Below are 21,302 nucleotides of genomic sequence, written 5' to 3'. Positions count from 1 at the left end.
TTTACGATTTTTGAAAAAGGATACTTGTGCCCTACAGCCCATTACATAAACAAAGAGTGGGTGCTCGTGGAGAGGGTGGGATTCACCATGGAGTAGGACAGTTCCCAGCTCCAAACTGTAGATAACATAAGGCCAGCTATTGTGAAAGAATACTTGTGGATCTTGTTGTTCCACTATCGCTTCACACTCGACTTGGAGGCAAGCAAACAGCCTACTCTTCATCTGGTTGTTGTCTGGTTCCAAAGGATAAACTGTCACCAACAGAGGGATGTGTTGTTTCAGAGAGAAGCCAGCTGTAAGCCTGCAACCAGGCACGGTGGATGATATCCTTTTCCTGCACAGCAATCTGAAGAAATCAGAGTGATGAATGGACTGTTTTTGAAGTTATTGTTTTAGTAGCTAATATTAGAAGGGTCTTTCAAAGTGATTTGAGTTGTCAATGTGCTGCATTGTCACGTTCGTCGTATAGAGGAGACCAAGGCGCAGCGTGATATGAATACATTCTTCTTTAATGAAATAAAGAACACTAAACATACGTGCCGCTATATAGACCGAGTGCTGACATGCAACTACACATAGACAATAACCCACAAACCCAAAATGGAAAACGGCAACCTAAATAGGATCCCCAATCAGAGACAACGATAAACAGCTGTCTCTGATTGGGAACCAATTCAGTCCACCATAGACCTAAAATTAACCTAGACTAACAAACACCCCTAGATATACAAAAACCCTAGACAGGACAAACAAGCATACCCACCCTCGTCACACCCTGACCTGGCCAAAATAATACATAAAACATAGAAAACTAAGGTCAGGGCGTGACATGCATTGCATTGTGAAAATAAAAATATATTGTTCATTATTCATGGCACGGTTTATTTTTTAGCTAAATGTTGAATAGACATGCATACAAATGAATTCATACAGGAAAAGAGGAATAATAGCCTACTATTAGGCTAAATAAATTGATGTTATTTCGTTGAGTAACGGATCGGCTCTCAGAACTCATAAGAGGCGGATTCTTTCTTCAATATAATCATTCATTCAGAAGGTTAAAGCCATAGATCTTAGGCCCACAATAAATGAAATTATATTACCAGGTTCATTTTTCATCAAGTTATAATAATCCATGCCTTCTGGGAATGTTATAAAGTCCAAAAGTTCTGGGTAGAGATAGAAAGAGTTTACTTTTGATCTATCGGCATATTTAAAGACATAACATTTGAGGTGCAGGTTTGATGCTACTTTTCTTGTCAATCATCTTGAAAAAATGTACAAAATCAAACAATCCTCCGTTGTTAACACAATGGGAAGGTAAAATGCTTTATTATCTACATGTTAAAGTACGTGGGTGACAAAGAGAAACAAAATAGTTTAAGGCCATGTGGTGGAGAGTGATGCTGGAGATGGGGGGGGGTGCACATGTGGGTCTGAACAGGTGCGATGTAGTGAATGTTTGTGTGATGTTGTCATTTCTACGTGTATGTTTTGTATTGTTAAAAAATATATATATGTTACATATATATACAGTGGGGCAAAAAAGTATTTTGTCAGCCACCAATTGTGCAAGTTCTCCCACTTAAAAAGATGAGAGAAAGCCCCCTGGATTGATGGTGAATTGAAAAATTGTATAATTTAAAGAAATTATTCAAGAAGTTGACATACTGTAAACTGATTGGTTGACATACTGTAAACTGAGATATGTGACTAAATTGAACAAAAAGAAGAAGAAGAAATTATATTACTATCCCAAGATAAATGACATAAAAACCAATGGAAAAGGACTTTGGAGTACCTTAAATGATATCATGGACAGAAAACCCAATTCATCGCCATCGTTCATTGAAGTTGATGGGTCATTTATAACAAAACCTTTCCATATTGCCAATGATGGCACCGACAGACAGCTCTGCTTCTAGTTCCTAAGCAACAGAACATTTTTTGTGTTATTACTTACATCCAGAAAGAACATTTGGATATCAGAGCAGCGGTAACTCACCAGCATTACGACCAGGAATACAACTTTCCCGGTTTGGATCCTTGGTTCGTAGCCCCCAAGACAATTAAACTTATCCCAGGTTGTGCCAAGATTGTGCCAAGACACCGTCGGCAGAGAAGAGGTATTCGGAGTGGACTTAGTAGTCCGACTCAGGAGGTGTGCACATCATCAACAGCTTACTCACTAATGTTCAGTCCCTGGACAATAGAGTAGACGAGCTCAGGGCGAGGATCTCCTTCCAGAGAGACATCAGGGACTGTAACTTACTCCGTTTCACGGAATCATGGCTCTCCCCGGATATACTGCCCCCTCCATACAGCCAGCTGGGTTCTCAGTTGCGTAGATAGGAATTAAAAACTCTCTGGGAAGAAGAAAGGCAGAGGTGTATGTTTGATGATTAAAAACTCATGGTGTGATTGTGGTAAAGTACAGGAATTCAAGTCCTTTTGTTCACCCGAACTAGAATACCTGACAATCAAATGCCGACCGCATTACATCCCGAGAGAATTCTCTTCGGTCATCATCACAGCCGTGTATATTCCCCCTCAAGCCGATACCTCGATGGCTCTCAAGGAATTGCACTGCACCTTGTGCAAACCGGAAAACGCATATCCTGAGTAGGGCTGTGGCGGTCATGAAATTTTGTCAGCCGGTGATTGTCAAGCAAATAACAGCTGGTCTCACGGTAATTGACCATTAATTAACATAAACATGTTTAGCATCTCCTGGCTTCCACGCATAGCCTTCAAGCCACTGATGCAGACCTTTTAGAACATCTACTTTTTAAAAAGTCTAATAAATCCATTTAACCTCTAGCGACTAGCAATCCCGTGTCCGGGAGCGTAATCATAGCCTCAAGCTCATTACCATGACGCAACGTTTCCTATTAATGAAAATCGCAAATGAAATGAAATAAATATATTCAAACACAAGCTTAGCCTTTTGTTAACAACACTGTCATCTCAGATTTTCAAAATATGCTTTTCAACCAAACCTACACAAGCATTTGTGTAAGAGTATTGATAGCCTAGCATAGCATTAAGCCTAGCATTCAGCAGGCAACATTTTCACAAAAACAAGAAAAGCATTCAAATAAAATAATTTACCTTTGAAGAACTTCGGATGTTTTCAATGACGAGACTCTTAGTTAGATAGCAAATGTTCATTTTTTCCAAAAAGATTATTTGTGTAGACGAAATAGCTCCGTTTTGCTCATAACGTTTGGCTAAGAAAAAGACCGGAAAATGCAGTCACTTACAACGCCAAACTCTTTTCCAAATTAGCTCCATAATATCGACAGAAACATGGCAAACGTTGTTTAGAATCCAAGGTGTTTTTCACATATCTATTCGATAATCTATCAGTGGCTTCTCATCAGAAGCAAACGGAAAAATACTGCAGCGGGAGATTACGCAATAATTGCGATGGAGGACACCAAGCGACCACCTGGTAGATGTAGTCTCTTATGGTCAATCTTCCAATGATATGCCTACAAATACGTCACAATCCTGTCGACACCTTGGGGAAGCGACAGAAAGCCTAAGCTCATTCGTGGCCCATTCACAGCCATATAAGGAGTCATTGGCATGAGGCGGTTTCAAAAAATGCGGCACTTCCTGATTGGATTTTTATCTGTTTTTTTTCTGTAACATCAGTTCTGTGGCACTCACAGACAATATCTTTGCAGTTTTGGAAACGTCAGAATGTTTTCTTTCCAAAGCTGTCAATTATATGCATAGTCGAGCATCTTTTCGTGACAAAATATCTTGTTTAAAACGGGAACGTTTTTCATCCAAAAATAGCGCCCCCTATATCCAAGAAGTTAATGTAGCCTACACCATCACAAGGAAGCAGTTATTTATTTTAGACAGGTCTAAAGAAACATTATATGAAGACAATGTTGTCAATTTCAGAACAGAATAGCATACTCCAAGTTGTCCTTATGTTAGGCCCTGATATGACTATGCTGTGGGCTACACTAGTTCATTTAGCAGACAGGATTTGCTTAGAATTCCGTGGCATTATTTTTTCTTATTTTATAGTATGAAGAATACAATTGAACATAGCTTAAAAAAAAGAAAGGATGTTTTCTGGAAACGATTTCAAAGGAAGTGCATACATGCGGCTATTCTGTGTTGAGCGGTTAACAAATATCCAGTCCTCCTATATGCTTAATGTCACGTTCTGACCTTAATTATTAATTATTATTAATTTTGTTATGTCTTTGTTTTAGGTTGGTCAGGGCGTGAGTTGGGGTGGGTTGTCTATGTTCGTTTTTCTATGTTGTGTTTTGCGTTTGGCCTGGTATGGTTCTCAATCAGAGGCAGGTGTCGTTAGTTGTCTCTGATTGAGAATCATACTTAGGTAGCCTGTTTTTTCCACTTGATTTGTGGGTAGTTGTTTTCTGTTTAGTGTGTCTGCACCAGACAGAACTGTTTCGGTTTCATTTTTTTCGTTTTCTTGTTGTTTTTTTGTCATTAAGTGTTCCGTTCTATTAAATATCATGAACACTTACCATGCTGCGTATTGGTCCGATCTCATACTCCTCGTCAGAGGAAGACGAAGAGGACAGCCGTTACACTTAATTTAGATGTTGCTTGCAACTTTAGGCTTATTGTTTAGATGATGGGACTCTAATGAAAAAATGTGCTTGAAAGGAATCAGTCTTTCATTCACAATTTGAAAAGCACTTGATAATATTCTCACGAGGCCTCACATTTCCAAGAGGCATCCCCCTTGTGTGGCAGTAAGTGAGCGGTGCTCCAAAGCAGACTCTCTCAGAAATCTGTCAAGGATCCCTCTGGAACTTTCATTGTGCACACCTGGCCCCTATTCCCACTGATTGTATTTGTATATATGCGCCCTTTGTTCACCATGGTGGGGTCGATTATTGTTACAATGTCCATTGGTGCGTGTGAGTACCTGTGCTGTGTGTTTTGGGCTTTCATGCCCTTGTGGATTGCGCAGATGATTCCGGGTCTCGTCCCGTATGTTAATCATTGTGCGTGTGTATGTATTCGAGGTACTCCTTGCTCTTTTGTCTGGGTCTCAACCCTGTGTTTTGTGTACGTGTTTGTTTGTTTGTTTGCCTTTACACGGCATGCCGTAATTTGGGCTATAGTAAAAATATATACTACGCATTCCTGCACCTCTCTCCCGAATCTCTTCATACCAACGTGACCACATCTAAATTCTTATTAGCCAATTTCCCGTCACGTGATCGGGTCCTTCTCACAGAAATTTCAGCTAAGAAGTAGGCTAAGTGAATGAAGACTGCGTGCGTCCCTCTCATCTAATTCCGAGGCGCATATATAACTGTCTACATTTAGCCTACTTTTCGTCAGCCAACAAGATGAGTAAGGCCTAACGAACAGCAAAGGCACTAGCCTATGTCAATCTACTATCCCCCATAGTACAAAAGTCAACCTATTCTATTGGTTGTCCTTCTGTGCAATAAATAAATATTCCAAACATACTCTGGGACATTTGTGGGATGCAATAGATCCCAAATTAATACAACCATGAGGTGTGCAACTATGTTTTCAAAATCTAGCCAAATACATTTAAGCTCAGTTTTTAACTTGTTATGGCTGCAATCCCGTTTAACGGGATATTTGTCATCAACAACCGCTGAATAGCATAGCGCTACATTCAATGAATATTACAAAAAATATTTATATTCATGAAATCACAAGTGCAATATAGGAAAACACAGCTTAGCCTTTTGACCCGACCACCTGTCGTGTCAGATTTTGAAATTATGCTTTACAGCGAAAGCAATCCAAGCGTTTGTGTAATTTTATCGACAAAACATTAAGTACACTTAGCATCAGGTAGCTTGGTCACGAAAATCAGAAAAGCAATCAAATTAATCGTTTACCTTTGATCTTCGGATGTTTTCACTTACAGACTTACTTAATTTTTCTGTCTGAAGACTGTTGACACCTTGAGGAAGCGATAGGAAAAGGAATCTGGTTGATATCCCTTTAAATGGAGCAAAGAGAGGCTATGGAACATGGAGTTTTTAAAATAGAGGCCACTTCCTGTTTTGATTTTCCTCAGTATTTCGCCTGAAATATCAGTTCTGTTATACTCACAGACAATATTTTGACCGTTTTGGAAACTTTAGAGTGTTTTCTATCCCATACTAATAATAATATGCATATATTAGCAACTGAGACTGAGGAGCTGGCCGTTTACAATGGGAACCTTTTCATCCAAGCTACTCAATACTGCCCCTGCAGCCATAAGAAGTTAACAAAAATACTTTAATATTTTTCGTACCTCATATACAATGTAGATGGAGACTTCGTACATGTTGTGTATATTCTTTTCAAGTTATAGTTTTTCCTTTATAACACTTTTAATGACATTACAAAATCAAAACCAACCAGTGTTCTATAGATCATCTCTGGCCATTCCCCACGGTCTCAAGTTATAAATATTGTTCCAGTATTCGCTTTTTGAATGTGTGAGTTTCAGCGGGAAAAAGTCTGTTGTGACTCCCCATCCCACAATCATTAACTGACACTAATTAGCATAACGCAACAGACAAAAATATTCCTATTCATGAAAATCACAAGTGAAATATATTGAGACACAGCTTAGCCTTTTGTTAATCACCCTGTCATCTCAGATTTTCAAAATATGCTTTACAGCCAAAGCTAGACAAGCATTTGTGTAAGTTTATCGATAGCCTAGCATAGCATTTTGTCCAGCTAGCAGCAGGTAACTTGGTCACGGAAATCAGCAATCAAATTAAATAGTTTACCTTTGATGAGCTTCGGATGTTTTCACTCACGAGACTCCCAGTTAGATAGCCAATGTTCCTTTTTTCCAAAAATATTATTTTTGTAGGCGAAATAGCTCCGTTTGTTCTTCACGTTTGGCTGAGAAATCGCCCAGAAATTGCAGTCACGAAAACGCCGAAAAATATTCCAAATTAGCTCCATAATATCGACAGAAACATGGCAAACGTTGTTTATAATCAATCCTCAAGGTGTTTTTCAAATATCTATTCGATAATATATCCACTGGGACAATTGGTTTTTCAGTAGGACCGATTGGAATAATGGCTACATCTGTATTTTACGCGAGAATCACTCTGGGAGCCATCAGGTGACCAGTTGCGCAATGTAGCCGCTTACGGGTATTCTTCAACATAAATGCGTAAAACTACGTCACCTTGGGGAATACGGAGAAAGAGTAATCTGGTTGATAGCCCATTCACTGCTCAATAGGGACGCATTGGAATGCAGCGCTTTCAAAACATGAGGCACTACCGGATTGGATTTTTCTCAAGCTTTCACCTGCAATATCAGTTCTGTTATACTCACAGACAATATTTTTACAGTTTTGGAAACTTTCTAATGTTTTCTATCCTAAGCTGTCAATTATATGCATATTCTAGCATCTTGTCCTGACAAAATATCCCGTTTACTACGGGAACGTTATTTTTCCAAAAATGTAAATACTGCACCCTAGTCACAAAAGGTTTTAACAAAGCACATTCCTTGGTGGGTTTTGGAGAAGGAGATCTCTCTGGATCTCCTCTCCTTTAATTTACGGCAGGGTGTGAGCTGTCAAACCGGCCCAGTTCCCTCCTCTCCTCTTCTGTGGGTGATTGAAGGTCTGGTTACTGTCATCCATTGCTAACCTGACCTGACCCATTCCAATCCTCACAGGACAGTCATGACAATCCTTCACAAGTGATAGGCTAATATTGTCACCCATTAGACTATTCTCAATTTAATGTTGTCTTTACATATACTAAATAATATATGTGTGAAATTAGTTTTGAGTTGGGATGGACCATAATCATGCACCTGTCTCCAAACAGGGGCATGGGGAAAAAATGTCATCTATACAATTAAATAGCGAATGGAGGACGCTTTTCCCATGGTTAATTTTAATGCCAGCCAGGTAGGATATACTCTTGTTCCAAATATGGTGTCAGAAGTGGGAAAACTATTCATGAGCGAAATGTTCGGGTGTACAGAAAATGTGTCCGTGAGTAAAAGATAGCCAGAATTTACCTTAGCTACAGTGAGTTTGCTAGTTAGTGTTATTAGTATCGGATAGACATGGCTGTGAACATTCCCCCTCCCACCGTTATGAAGCTCAGCGGAGATTAGAGCATGAACTGGGATATGTTCCGAGGTGAATGGGAGGACTATGCACTAGCCACGGGACTTCTGGAAAAGGATGATGTAGTGGCTGCCACTTTGAGGATTATAATGGGAGCTGAATACTAACACGTTTACAAACATAACCTGAACCTGACAGCAGCTCAGCAAGGTAACACAACAGCTATTCTTGATGCTCTTGAACATTACTTTAAGCCAGCAAAGAATGTTATCTACGAGCATTAGGTTTTTGGCTGTTACAAACAGGAGGGCGGGGAGTCCATTGACAGCTGTGTCACCAGGTTAAGGGAAAAGCAGCTACATGTGAATATGTTGTTTTAAGAGACAAACTGATCAGAGATAAGATAGTGCTCTGTATAGCTAATGAGGGCATGCTCAGACGTTTGCTGAGATAATTTGACCTGATACTGGGTTTGGCAGTGGAAACATGCCGTGCAGCACACAGATATACGGATAAGGTCCATGGAGCTAGAAAGGTAGCATATGTACAATGTCAATGCAACATTCAGTCAGCCAGTAAAGAAATTCCCCTTTGCCACAGATAATGCTAATGCTAATTCTACAGCCAACTCTGCAATAGACAGCCCAATAGACAGGAACAACAGCACTGAGAATGATTTCTGTGCTAGCGAGTGCATAGGGGCAGTGAGTGCCCCAAAATATTTTTGTCACTCTACAATTTAACAATAAACCACAGCAATGTCAGCTAGATTCGAGGGTCACATGTAAAGTTATGAGCCTTAAAAACAAAAGGAGGCTCGTGCCCAGAGACAAACTCACAGAGAGTAGCACCAAGCTGAAGCTGTATACAGGCCAGTTGAGGGCCTCTTTAGGCCTGTTTTTTTACAGTGTGTTGTGCGGGCCAGAAACACACCCATAAGTTTGAAATAGTTGAGGCTAGGAAACAGCCATTGCTGCCTGGGTCCACATGCGAGCGCCTCTGGCTTATTAACTTCACCATCCCAGCAGACCTTAACATTGTAGACAAAGTCTTCAACTCACCGGTCGAGTCAGTTCATGCGAAGTCCACTTTGAGTTGGACGCAGTAATCCAGCCTGTCCAGTGTACACCCCGCAATGTACCAGTGGCTATGAAAGCAGCCGCAAAGGCTCAGCTTGACAATTCAAAGAAGATACACACCTCACAACTGTCACTGAGCCTACAGACTGGGTAAGTAATATGGTTATTGTCAAGAAATCAGACTATGCATTGATTCTAAACACCTCAACCAGGCACTGGTTATTATTCCCATGTTAGAGGATGTTCTTTACAAGCTCCTGAAGGCCTGAGTCTTCATGCTCATAGATGCCAGAGCTGCCTTCCTGCAGTGCAAGCTCGACGAGTACTGCAGCTACCTGACCACCTTTTTAGACAACCTGGGGCAGGAAGAGGTGGTTGAAGCTCTCATTTTGGGTCTCCGTGGATCCAGAGGTGTATCAGCGGAAACAGCACGAGCTGCTGGTGGGACTCAATGGCGTGGAACCCATAGCACATGACATCCTCATAGTTGGCTGTGGAGACAGTGAAGAGGAGGCAGAACTTGACCATGACTCCATGCTGTTGGCCCTGATAGACAGATGTAGGCAGGTCAAGATAAAGCTAAGCATAAAAAAGCTTCAGTTCAAAGTGCCAGAGGTCCACTTTCACGGGCACATCTTGTCCTGCACCAGATTGAAAGCGGATCCTGAGAAAGTGAAGGCTGTGTTGGACATGCCCCCTCAATCTGACGTGAAGGCACTGCAGCGCTTCGTCAGATTCCTCACCTACCCCCCTACTGGGCTGTTGCCTCATGCAGGGGGGCCTGCCTCTAGAGTGCTCACTCCAACAGAGCAGAACTATGCCCAGATAGAGAAGGAGTGCCTCAGCATTGTGTTTGTAAGGCAACGCTTCTGCCACTACCTGTACGGGCACAACATCATTACCGCAGAGACAGATCAAGCCTGCAGAGCATGCTACTGCCTCTACAAAGCTACAACCTCAAGGTGGTGTATAAACCAGGGCCGAGATGTAGGTGAGTAACACGCTCAGCAAGGCTACTACATCAGGCACACACATGCGCCATGCATGAACAACACAGTTTGCAGCTTACAAACAGAGCAAGTGGATGTTGAACACGTCAACCAGGCTGACTACCCCAATGTTACAAATCAGACAGCACACAGACCAGGGCGAAAACCTCCAGGCATTGAGTTCTGTGATTCTGATGGGCTGGCCCAACTGCACGGAAGAACCTGTTCTAGCCATCAGAGAATATTGACCAGTTAAAGAGGAGCTCAGTGTTCAAAATGGAGTGATATTCAAGGGTCAGAGAGCTGTTCTTCCCCGGTCCCTGCACCATGAGATGTTGGTGCGCATGCACTCAAGTCACATTGGAGGTGAGGCCTGTTACAGAAAAGCATGTGACATGCTGTATTGACCAGGAATGCAGAGTGAAATAAATGACAATGTCACCATCCGCACCATCTGCATTGAATATGCCATTGAGCAACAGAGGGCGACAATCGAGCTACCGACGCGCTCCTGGCAGATAGTAAGTCTAGATCTCTTCCAGCACAGTGGCAAAGACTTTCTTCTGGTATTCGACTTTTGGGAGATTGACTTCCTCCCCGACCTCTGAGCAGAGACGACAATCAAACGTTGCAATGCGCAGTTTGCCCGCTATGGCCAGCCATGTAGTGTAATCTCAGATAATGGACCCCAATTCTCCTGTTTTGAGTTCCGGAAATATTCTGCAGAATACAAATTTGAGCATGTCACCTCATCGCCATGTCACCCTGCCGACTCTGCCTTCCCAAAAGCCATTGGGAAGGTAGAGTCGGTAGTCAAAATTGCGAAGGCAAGGATGCCTGGAAAGCGGTCCTGCAGTGGCGCAATACCCTCATCTGAAGGCATGAATAGCAGCCAGACCTAGCGCCTCATAGCACGGAGCTTAAAAGCAGCTCTGCCAGTAGCCAACACTCTCCTCGAGCCCTGTGTGGTGACGTACATGCTGGAGAAGCTTTGTCACAGAGGACAGATGTCAAAGTTTATCAATGACAAATCAGCAAATGACTTACCTGAGCTTATGGTAGGTAAAGCGGTGCGGATGAAGCCACAAACAGGGGACCAGACGGGCCTCTGGAGACTCGCATCCTGTGTGCATAAAGTTGCACCACGCTCCTACTTGGTCAAAGTGAATGGATCACTGTACCATCGTAATAGGGTTGACCTTCGGGTTGCTGAGCCAGCACCTACTCCGAACCCTGATGGTCATAGGGGTCGCATGACAAAGAACGGACACCCAGCAAGTCATGGGCCTGACTCACTGGGCGAAGAGCCAAGGGATTACAGGGCAGCCGCTCCCTCGCCCATTAGGACTCCCATGTTCATCAGCTACTCCCCTAAGATGACACTCCCCTAAGGTGACACGCCTGCCGTGATCCCACAGTCCTCACAAAAAAAAGCCCCTTGTCTTTTCACGCTGTGGGCGGCTGTCCCTGACACCTAAAATACTTCATCTGTAGGTTTCATATTATGGACTGTTTACAGACAAAGATTTTTTTTTAAACTTTTTTTTAAAGAAGTAAAAAAAAAAATGAAAAGTGAAGATATCAAAATGTGTTTAAAAATAGTTTAGTAAAACTGAACTGTTCATGTTGGATGTTATTACTAGGTTTGTTGTGATTGTGAATTGACAGCTCCTTTCCTATTTTATAAAATGGAATATGTTAAAAGTGTAAGATGGCACGTTGTTTACCATCTGTTGGTAAATGTTAATTACTGCAACAACTGTGGTTTTACCCGTGTGCTTGATATACCCAGATGTATTGGAATGTGCTGAACAACACTGGTTACTTGCATCAATGACTGTCTTGTCATTTAACATCCAAACATAACACAGTGATACCCATACGGGCCGCTCCCAAGGACTGTGAACTCTCATTCTCCGTGGCCGACGTGAGCAAGACATTTAAGCGTATGCTGTAAACTGCATATCCCCGTCTGGATTACTGCAACTCGCTGTTGGCTGGGCTCCCTGCCTGTGCCATTAAACCCCTACAACTCATCCAGAACGCCGCAGCCCGTCTGGTGTTCAACCTTCCCAAGTTCTCTCACGTCACCCCGCTCCTCCGCTCTCTCCACTGGCTTCCAGTTGAAGCTCGCATCCGCTACAAGACCATGGTGCTTGCCTACGGAGCTGTGAGGGGAACGGCACCTCAGTACCTCCAGGCTCTGATCAGGCCCTACACCCAAACAAGGGCACTGCGTTCATCCACCTCTGGCCTGCTCGCCTCCCTACCACTGAGGAAGTACAGTTCCCGCTCAGCCCAGTCAAAACTGTTCGCTGCTCTGGCCCCCCAATGGTGGAACAAACTCCCTCACGACGCCAGGACAGCGGAGTCAATCACCACCTTCCGGAGACACCTGAAACCCCACCTCTTTAAGGAATACCTAGGATAAGATAAAGTAATCCTTCTCACCCCCCCTTAAAAGACATAGATGCACTATTGTAAAGTGGCTGTTCCACTGGATGTCATAAGGTGAAAGCACCAATTTGTAAGTCGCTCTGGATAAGAGCGTCTGCTAAATGACTTAAATGTAAATGTAAATGTATAACCCTCTCAAGGCTGCCGGCCCAGATGTAATCCTAACCGTGTCCTCATAGCATGTGCACACCAGCTGGCTGGAATGTTGACATATATATTCAATATCTCCCTATCCCAGTCTGCTGTCCCCACTTGCTTCAAGATACCCACCATTGTTCCTGTACCCAAGAAAGTGAAGGTAACTGAACTAAATGACTATCGCCCCATAGCACTCACTTCTGTCATCATGAAGTGATTTGAGAACCTAGTTAAGGATCATATCACCGCCACCTTACCCAACACCCTAGGGCCTAGACCCACTGCAATTTGCGTACCGCCCCAATAGGTCCACAGATGAAGCAATCACCATCGCACTGCACACTGCCCTATCCCACCTAGACAAGCAGAACACCTACAGCATGTAAGAATGCTGTTCATTGACTACAGCTCAGCCTTCAGGCTGGGTCTGAACCCAACCTGTGCATCTGGGACCTGGAATTCCTGATAGGCTACCCCAAGTGGTGAAGGTAGCAGCACCTCCACCCGCTGATCCTCAACACAGAGGCCCCACAAGGGTGCGTGCTCAGCCCCCTCCTGGACTCCCTGTTCACCCATGACTGCGTGGCCATGCACGCCTCCAACTCAATCATGAAGTTTTCCGACGAAACAACAGTGGTAGGCCTGATTACCAACAACAGCGAGACAGTGTACAGGGAGGAGGTGAGGGCCCTGGCGAAGTGGTGACAGGAAAACAACCTCTCCCTTAACGTCAACAAAACAAAGGAGCTGATCATGAACTTCAGGAGACAGCAAAGGGAGCACACCCCCATCCCATCAGCATCTGGTCTGGCTGGACCACAACTGCACCGTCCGTAACCGCAGGGCTCTTCAGAGGGTGGTCTGGTCTGCCCAATGCACCCACACTGCCTGCCCTCCTGGACATCTACAGAACCCAGTGTCACAGGAAGGCAAAGAAGATCATCAAGGACCTCAGCCATCCGAGCCACGGCCTGTTCACCCCGCTATCATCTAGAAGGCGAGGTCAGTACAGGTGCATCAAAACTGGGACCTAGCGACTGAGAACCAGCTTCTATCTAAATGCCATCAGACTGTTAAATAGCCATCACTCGCCAACTTCCAACCAGTTCCCTGCCCTGAACTTAGTCTCTGTCACTAGCCGGTTACCACCCAGTTACTCAACCAACATTGCTCATCGTAATATGTCTTAATTTCTTTCTTTTACTTTTAGATTTGTGCGTATTGTTAGATATTACTGCACTGTTGGAGCTAGGAACACCTGCATTAACAACTGCTAAATACAGCTCTGGAAAACAATGAGACCACTGCAAAATTATCTGTTTTTCTGTTTTTCTATTTATAGGTATGTGTTTGGGTAAAATGAACATTTCTGTTTTATTCTATGAACTACTGACAGCATTTTCCCAAATTCAAAATAAAATATTGCCATTTAGAACATTTACTTGCAGAAAATGACAACTGGTCAAAATAACAAAAAATATAGTGTTGTCAGACCTCGAATAATGCTAAGAAAATAAGTTCATATTCATTTTTAAACAACACAATGCTAATGTTTTATCTCAGGAAAAGTTCAGAAATCAATTTGGTGGAATAACCCTGATTTTCAATCACAGCTTTCATGTGTCTTGGCCTGCTCTCCACCAGTCTTTCACATTGATGTTGAATGATTTCATGCCACTCCTGGCGCAAAAAAAATTCAAGCAGCTCGGCTTTGTTTGATGGCTTGTGACCATCCATCTTCCTCTTGATCACATTCCAGAGGTTTTAAATGGGGTTCAGGTCTGGAGTTGGGCTGGCCATGACAGGGTTTTGATCTGGTGGTCCTCCATCCACACCTTGATTGACCTGGCTGTGTGGCATGGAGCATTTTCCTGCTGGAAAAAAACAATCCTCAGAGTTGGGGAACATTGTCAGAGTAGAAGGACGCAAGTTTTCTTCCAGGACAACCTTGTATGTAGATTTTTTCATGCATCCTTCACAAAGACAAATCTGACCGATTCCAGCCTTGCTGTCGCACCCACTGGAGGATTGCTGAACTCTTCCTAAGTTAAAACATTAGTATTGTGTTGTTTAAAAATTAATATGAACTTATTTTCTTTGCATTATTCGAGGTCTGACAACACTGCATCTTTTTTGTTATTTTGAACAGTTTTCATTTTCTGCAAATAAATTCTCTAAATGTAATGATGGGGCTGTGAGTCGGAAGCAGGTTCAGGTGAAACGTTTTAATAAAACAACAAAACCAAGAACACGACTCTAACATAAGGCAGTATGCCGATGCACAAGAACAATACCAACTGGTGAGTGAACATGGGAGAGTGACATATAAAGGGGAGGAAATGATGAAGGTAATGGAGTCCAGGTGTGAATCATAATGATCATAATGATTCACAGGTGCGCGTAATGATGAGTGCCAGGTGTGTGTAATGATGAATCCCAGGACCGGTGGTTAGTATTCTGGTGACATCGTACGCCGGAGGAGCAGGAGCAGACGTGACACTAAATGACAATATTTTTATTTGGAATTTGGGAGAAATGTAGTCAGTAGTTTATAGAATAAAACAAAAATTGTAATTTTACCCAAACACATACCTATAAATAGTCAAACCAGAGAAACTGATCATTTTATAGTGGTTTCTTAATTTTTTCCAGAGCTGTATGTGTATGTGGCCAATACTATTTTATTTTATTTTATTTTAACTCTGCCCATCAACTTGGAAGCACAACACCACTGCCCCCTGCTGAGGACATGACCCAACCACCCCGTCTCTACAAACCTTACACACTAATGTAGGCTAACTGAAATTGCATGACAGATGGATTCTTTCAGGCACAGATCTAGGATCAGCTTACCCTCCACAGACCCTATCCCTAACCGTTAGGGAAAAACCTCAAAGCTGAGCTGATCAATGTCGAAGGGCAACTGACTCCCGGATGAGTGTAGTGGTGGAAGGATGCTCATAGCTCTCCGTCACCCTCCAACGACCTCTCCTGACCTCTGACTCTGTGTCCGTTTTCTTCCCCGCTCTATCTGCTGCAGGGATGCGTGGCCGTTCCGCCACTCTTTAAAACTCCACCCCTGTCTAAGGTAAAGTTGTGTGGTCATTGGTCTGGCACGCTGTCTGTCAAAATTCCTAACAACCCCCCATCCTGTTGTCCTTATCCATTGGTGTTCCTTCATGAGAATCGCGGGGCAAATGTTTTTCCCCAACTGTCAATCCAACTGTGACTCAAGTCTCCGACTGCCATCTCCCTGTGTTACACATAACGTGTTTTTGTCACCATTTCTGTGTGTTGTCATTGAAGATAGTGTTTCTTGCCTTTCTCAATGCGATGACATTAGGTGGCTCTTGTTTCCCGCCACGTGTATGATAGAGATTAAATATGTGACTGGTTACAAGACCTTATTTAAATTTGTGACAAAAATAGGACTATAAAAGTGCGGACTCCGAGCTTCGAAATGGCATCGTATACTGCAATTGGAGAATTATGGGAAAGTAATGCTGCTATGAAAGTTGATATACTTGTTTACCCACTTTTGAGGTTTTTACACTTGCTGGAGAGCTCTTCTTTGTGTACACCCATTCAGCATTGTAGACACCCTCTTAAGCCTTAGTCCCACCCATCTCTATGATTTCACATGTGAACGGGACTCTATGTGAATGGATATTTTTTGTCTCCTTTGTTTAGCTAGCGAAATAAGTTCATCAGCACCATATTATCTGTTATCTCAGCCAATCGTGGCAAGTCAGGAACGATCCTGTCTTTCTCCCTATAGCTAAGTGCTTTCTCCTTGGCTACCCACATGCAAAAATACTACAGTTTACTATAGAATACTACTGTACTTACTATAGAATTCTGTAGTAAACTGGTATACTGTAGAATACTATACTACACACCTCGATCATGTGTAGTACTTACTATAGAAATGTGTAGTATACTGTGCAATACTATAGTAAATACTACAGTATACTACAGACTGCAAAAACATCACAGTAAATACTACAGTAATATCCACAACAATCCTACAGTCTGCAAAAACACACTACAGTAAATACTTTAGTATATACTACACTATTTCATTTGCATACACCCTGCCCATTCCCCTCCCCATATCCCAATTTGTGCCACCAATATCTATACTTGGCATGTAGGTTTCTCATTTATGGGTGGCACAAATTGGGATATATTGTGCTCCCTACAGGTTATAGAAAAGAGCAGAAGCTCTGAACTATCTGTTCAGTCTTCAGTCCTACCTACCTACAGGTCATGGAAAATTTGCTGTTGGAGTATTTTGTCCAGTAGATTTCGTCAAAGACAAAGCCCCCACTGTTATGTCAAAGCTTTAAAAAAACACTACAGTAAATACTATACGGAAGTCCGCAAAAACACTACAGTGAATACTATAGTATTTAACCATAGTATACTATCGTATTTTTTCTTTTGGGATAAACTAGGCTTGTCATTTTATATTTGTATTCATATTTACAGATCATATACCAGTTTGTGATTAAGGCACATGAAAGTTCACATTTTCAAGAAGGCAACAACAACAAAAATATGTATTTGTTTTTACGGTTTATCTCTTTCCCTGTCTCTCTCTCTCTCTCTCTCTCTCTCTCTCTCTCTCTCTCTCTCTCGCTCTCTTCCCCTCTATATGTCTCCTGTCACTCTTTCAGAAAGGGCAGCAGTGGAGAGGGAAGTAGGGAGGGAGAGCTCGAAGACCTACATGAAGATGAACCCTTCTCCTGAATCCCGTTCCTCCTCCTCTCCTCCAGTCAGCTCAGCTCAGCTCAGCCCAGTTCTACACAGCCCTCTTAACCGCAATCTTACGCTCCTACCTTCAGTGCTTCTGGACTGAAACAGTGTTTTTACTTGTGAGAAGTGGCTCAACTCAAGCATGGCTTCCCCTTTAAAAATGATATGCCGTTCCCCTTTAAAGCCCAATCTGTACATTGCCTCTCTCCCTTTAAATCTATGATGCACTCCGCTCGTCTAATCCTGTCCTTCCCTCCATCCCTCCCTGATCTCTCCTCACTCCATCATTGCGTGTAATCACCCAAAGAAGCACATAGAACCCAGACAACACTGTACCACTGCCAGGCGTACTCAAGACTACTGGAAATTCCTACTGTATGTCCGTCTGCTGGCATTATGTTGCTGAGGAGAAGAGGAATTGTTGTCTGTCGTGTTTCGATGTCACTTTACCTAGACAATGCATGGTGAACGTTATCGCCGTTCAGAGACTCTCTAGGCACCATTCACAGTGGACAATATTGGTGCCCTAAGAGCCAGCATGACCAAGAGACTGGAGCATGCAACTGACATTATTACGCCCCCTACCGTTTGAAACAAGACATACACAAAGGGCTTTTTTTCAGTAGTTTGAAGGGGCAATCTGCAGACGCTTCATACATTTTTGGACTTATAAATGTATTAATTATATATACCTATGATTCTTGAAGAATATAACTTATAAATGCCTCATAAGCTTAGTTTAACTGTCATACCCCATTAGAACCAAAAGCTTGTTTTACTCCAATGTCTGTAAACACACACTGTACAGCCTCAAAATATGCTTGACACTATCATTTGTATATATTGAAGGGTCAGTCCTTGCATCCACAACTCTGTCTGTTAATATCAGAGTGTTTACATTTTTCCAGGCCCATCCTTCAGCTTTTTACCAAAACAAAGGGGAACCTTTTTGTTATTGTTTCATCTGCGGATTGCCCCTTTAATGCTGCAGCGTTGTACATAGATCATAAATGTGTGTGTCAGTGTAATGTCATTGTTGTCTATCTCACCCGTACATGCTAAGCTGTCAACATAACCCTTAAGTAATAATAATAATATATTTTATTTTAAGCGCTTTACAAGACACCCAAATTCACTTTACGTACACAATCTAATCTGCACGATTAAAAGCAATAAAATCATACATTAAAATGAGTATGTATATAAAACTACACCGAACATAAGGACAGACTAACCAGGAAAAAAAAACTGAACAGGATGACACTAACTAGGGAAGTGAACTAGTGAGGGATCTCTAAGACAACAGATAATGTGAAGAGGTGTGTCTTTAGTGTGGACTTGAATATGCGTATGGATTGTGAGGTTTTGACATGGAGAGGGAGGGAGTTCCAGAGTTGGGGGGGGGGCTGCAATGCTAGAAGCATTGTCTCCCATGGAGCAGAGCCTGGTGTGAGAGATGGTTAGGAGGCCAATGTCAGAAAAGCACAGTGAAGTGTAGGGGTGCAGGAAGTCAGTAAGGTATGTGAGCATTTTGAAGATGATCCTGTATTGAACTGGGAGCCAGTGGAGTTTCAGGGTGGGGGTGATGTGGTCCCAAGGTTTGGTGTCTGTGTGGACGGGTCTCTTCCTCTCTGTTGCTCTAATTGTCTCCCCTTCATTCTCTAATGTTTTTAGTAGGGTACATAATTAGAGAAGGGCTGTTTCTCTGAATCTCAGGCAGTAGGATGAAGCAAGCCTGTTTCTCTCCCCTGTCTCCTAGACTCTGACAAGAAGCAGCAACCTATCCTCCTTAAAACACATTTGAAGCCCACAATTGTGAAAGGGGGAACACTAATCATATTTATGCAGCCTATTAATCACCCTCCCAGAACCAAGTAAATGTTTTATTTCAATTTAAGAAAAACTTCATTGGAAATTGGCCCATTCATTGATAGGGATGCATGTGAGATTGTACAGCAGTAAGCTGAGTTATTTGTCCTTTATACATTCTTCTCGATTTCAAAATGGAAGTGAAAGCAGGTAATGGTGTTTGTATGTACTGTTTCTTGATTAGTAAAAGGTTAATTTATGAAATAAATGTGAATAATTGTGTTATTCTCATAACATCCAAGCATGGTGAAGGCTGCACAAATGTAATAATTGTGTTATTCTCATAACATCCAAGCATGGTGAAGGCTGCACAAATGTAATAATTGTGTTATTCTCATAACATCCAAGCATGGTGAAGGCTGCACAAATGTAATAATTGTGTTATTCTCATAACATCCAAGCATGGTGAAGGCTGCACACATGTAATAATTGTGTTATTCTCATAACATCCAAGCATGGTGAAGGCTGCACACATGTAATAATTGTGTTATTCATAACATCCAAGCATTAAAATGTAATAATTTATTCTCAAACATCCAAGCATATGCACAATGTAATAATTGTGTTATTCTCATAACATCCAAGTTTGGTGGTCTGCACAAATGTAATAATTGTGTTATTCTCATAACATCCAAGCATGGTGAAGCTGCACACATTAATTGTGTTATTCTCATAACATCCAAGCATGGTGAAGGCTGCACACATGTAATAATTGTGTTATTCTCATAACATCCAAGCATGGTGAAGGCTGCACAAATGTAATAATTGTGTTATTCTAGCATGGTGAGTGTAGACCAAGAGTTTAAAGTAATACAGAAATTATTGGTATTTCAGTTGTGGTTAGGATATATTGACCAAATGATCAGGAACGTTTTGGATGTATTTTCCCTTCAAAATGCCCCTGGACGACCCTAGAAGCCTGTGTGTGTGTGATGAATAATCTCCAGTTAGACTGTGCTGTAATCAGAGGGAGCTTTCAGAACTTTAATAGCTGTCATGGTGTGTTTCTTTGTTTGGTTGTGACAAACAGCTAAAGAGGGGACTCTCCCTCCCCCCCCCCCCCCCTGTCTATCTGCCTCTCCCTCTCTTCCCCTTTCTCTTGCCTTCTCCCTTCCTCCACACCACTCCCCCCCCCTCCCTGTCTATCTGCCTCTCCCTCTCTTCCCCCTTCTCTTTCCTCCTCCCTGTCTATCTGCCTCTCCCTCTCTTCCCCTTTCTCTTTCCTTCTCCCTTCCTCCACACCACTCTCTCCTTCTCTGTCTCCCTGTCTATCTGCCTCTCCCTCTCTTCCCCTTTCTCTTTCCTTCTCCCTTCCTCCACACCACTCCCCCCCTCCCTGTCTATCTGCCTCTCCCTCTCTTCCCCTTTCTCTTTCCTTCTCCCTTCCTCCACACCACTCTCTCCTTCTCTGTCTCCCTGTCTATCTGCCTCTCCCTCTCTTCCCCTTTCTCTTTCCTTCTCCCTTCCTCCACACCACTCTCTCCTTCTCTGTCTCCCTCTCTCCCTTCACCTCTCTCTGTTTCCCTCCCTCTCTGTCTGCCAGCTCAGGCACTTTGTACTATATATGAAAGCGTGTTGTCAGTCAGAGCACAGCGATCTGTTCCACAGCTCTTCCAGGGACCATTACAATATGGTGATTAGGAACAACACAAACAACAACCACTATCTATTCACAACCACACAATGTGGCAGAGAATGGCCCAGTAGAGTGATTTCCATTCATCCCTCTCTTCCGACTTGATGCAATTCTATTGTGCAAAACACTCCATTGAAATTAGGTTCTGAGGATCGATAAGAGGGTAGCATATACATATACAAGGGTCAATGCCACTTCTGAATTGAGCCTCTGTGATTTAATTGTGTGCACAATCATAGAAATGATGGACACAATTTATGCAACTTCAAAACATGTTTCCTATA

The 21,302-nt window shown here is 42.6% G+C and overlaps 1 protein-coding gene across 2 annotated transcripts in view; it reads left to right on the top strand.

Annotated features, from left to right (window-relative positions):
• Positions 1-19,590, top strand: part of camkk1a (calcium/calmodulin-dependent protein kinase kinase 1, alpha a) — a 130,839-nt gene extending 111,249 nt beyond the window's left edge. Inside the window, exons 16-17 of one of the 2 annotated variants that reach the window (XM_029627394.2) lie at positions 15,796-15,843; positions 17,435-19,590. In XM_029627394.2, the coding sequence (XP_029483254.2) occupies positions 15,796-15,843; positions 17,435-17,507 (121 nt within the window). In that variant the 3' untranslated portion in view covers positions 17,508-19,590. The remainder of the gene's footprint in view (positions 1-15,795; positions 15,844-17,434) is intronic. The other variant, XM_029627396.2, reaches the window with a different exon arrangement.
• The last annotated feature ends 1,712 nt before the right edge of the window (positions 19,591-21,302 follow it).

This window comes from Oncorhynchus nerka, linkage group LG22 (assembly GCF_034236695.1).
Source record: "Oncorhynchus nerka isolate Pitt River linkage group LG22, Oner_Uvic_2.0, whole genome shotgun sequence".
NCBI classification, from domain to species: Eukaryota; Metazoa; Chordata; class Actinopteri; order Salmoniformes; family Salmonidae; genus Oncorhynchus; species Oncorhynchus nerka.
The sequence above is the reverse complement of the archived record's forward strand: the minus strand, read 5'-3'. Positions and strand labels throughout refer to the sequence as shown.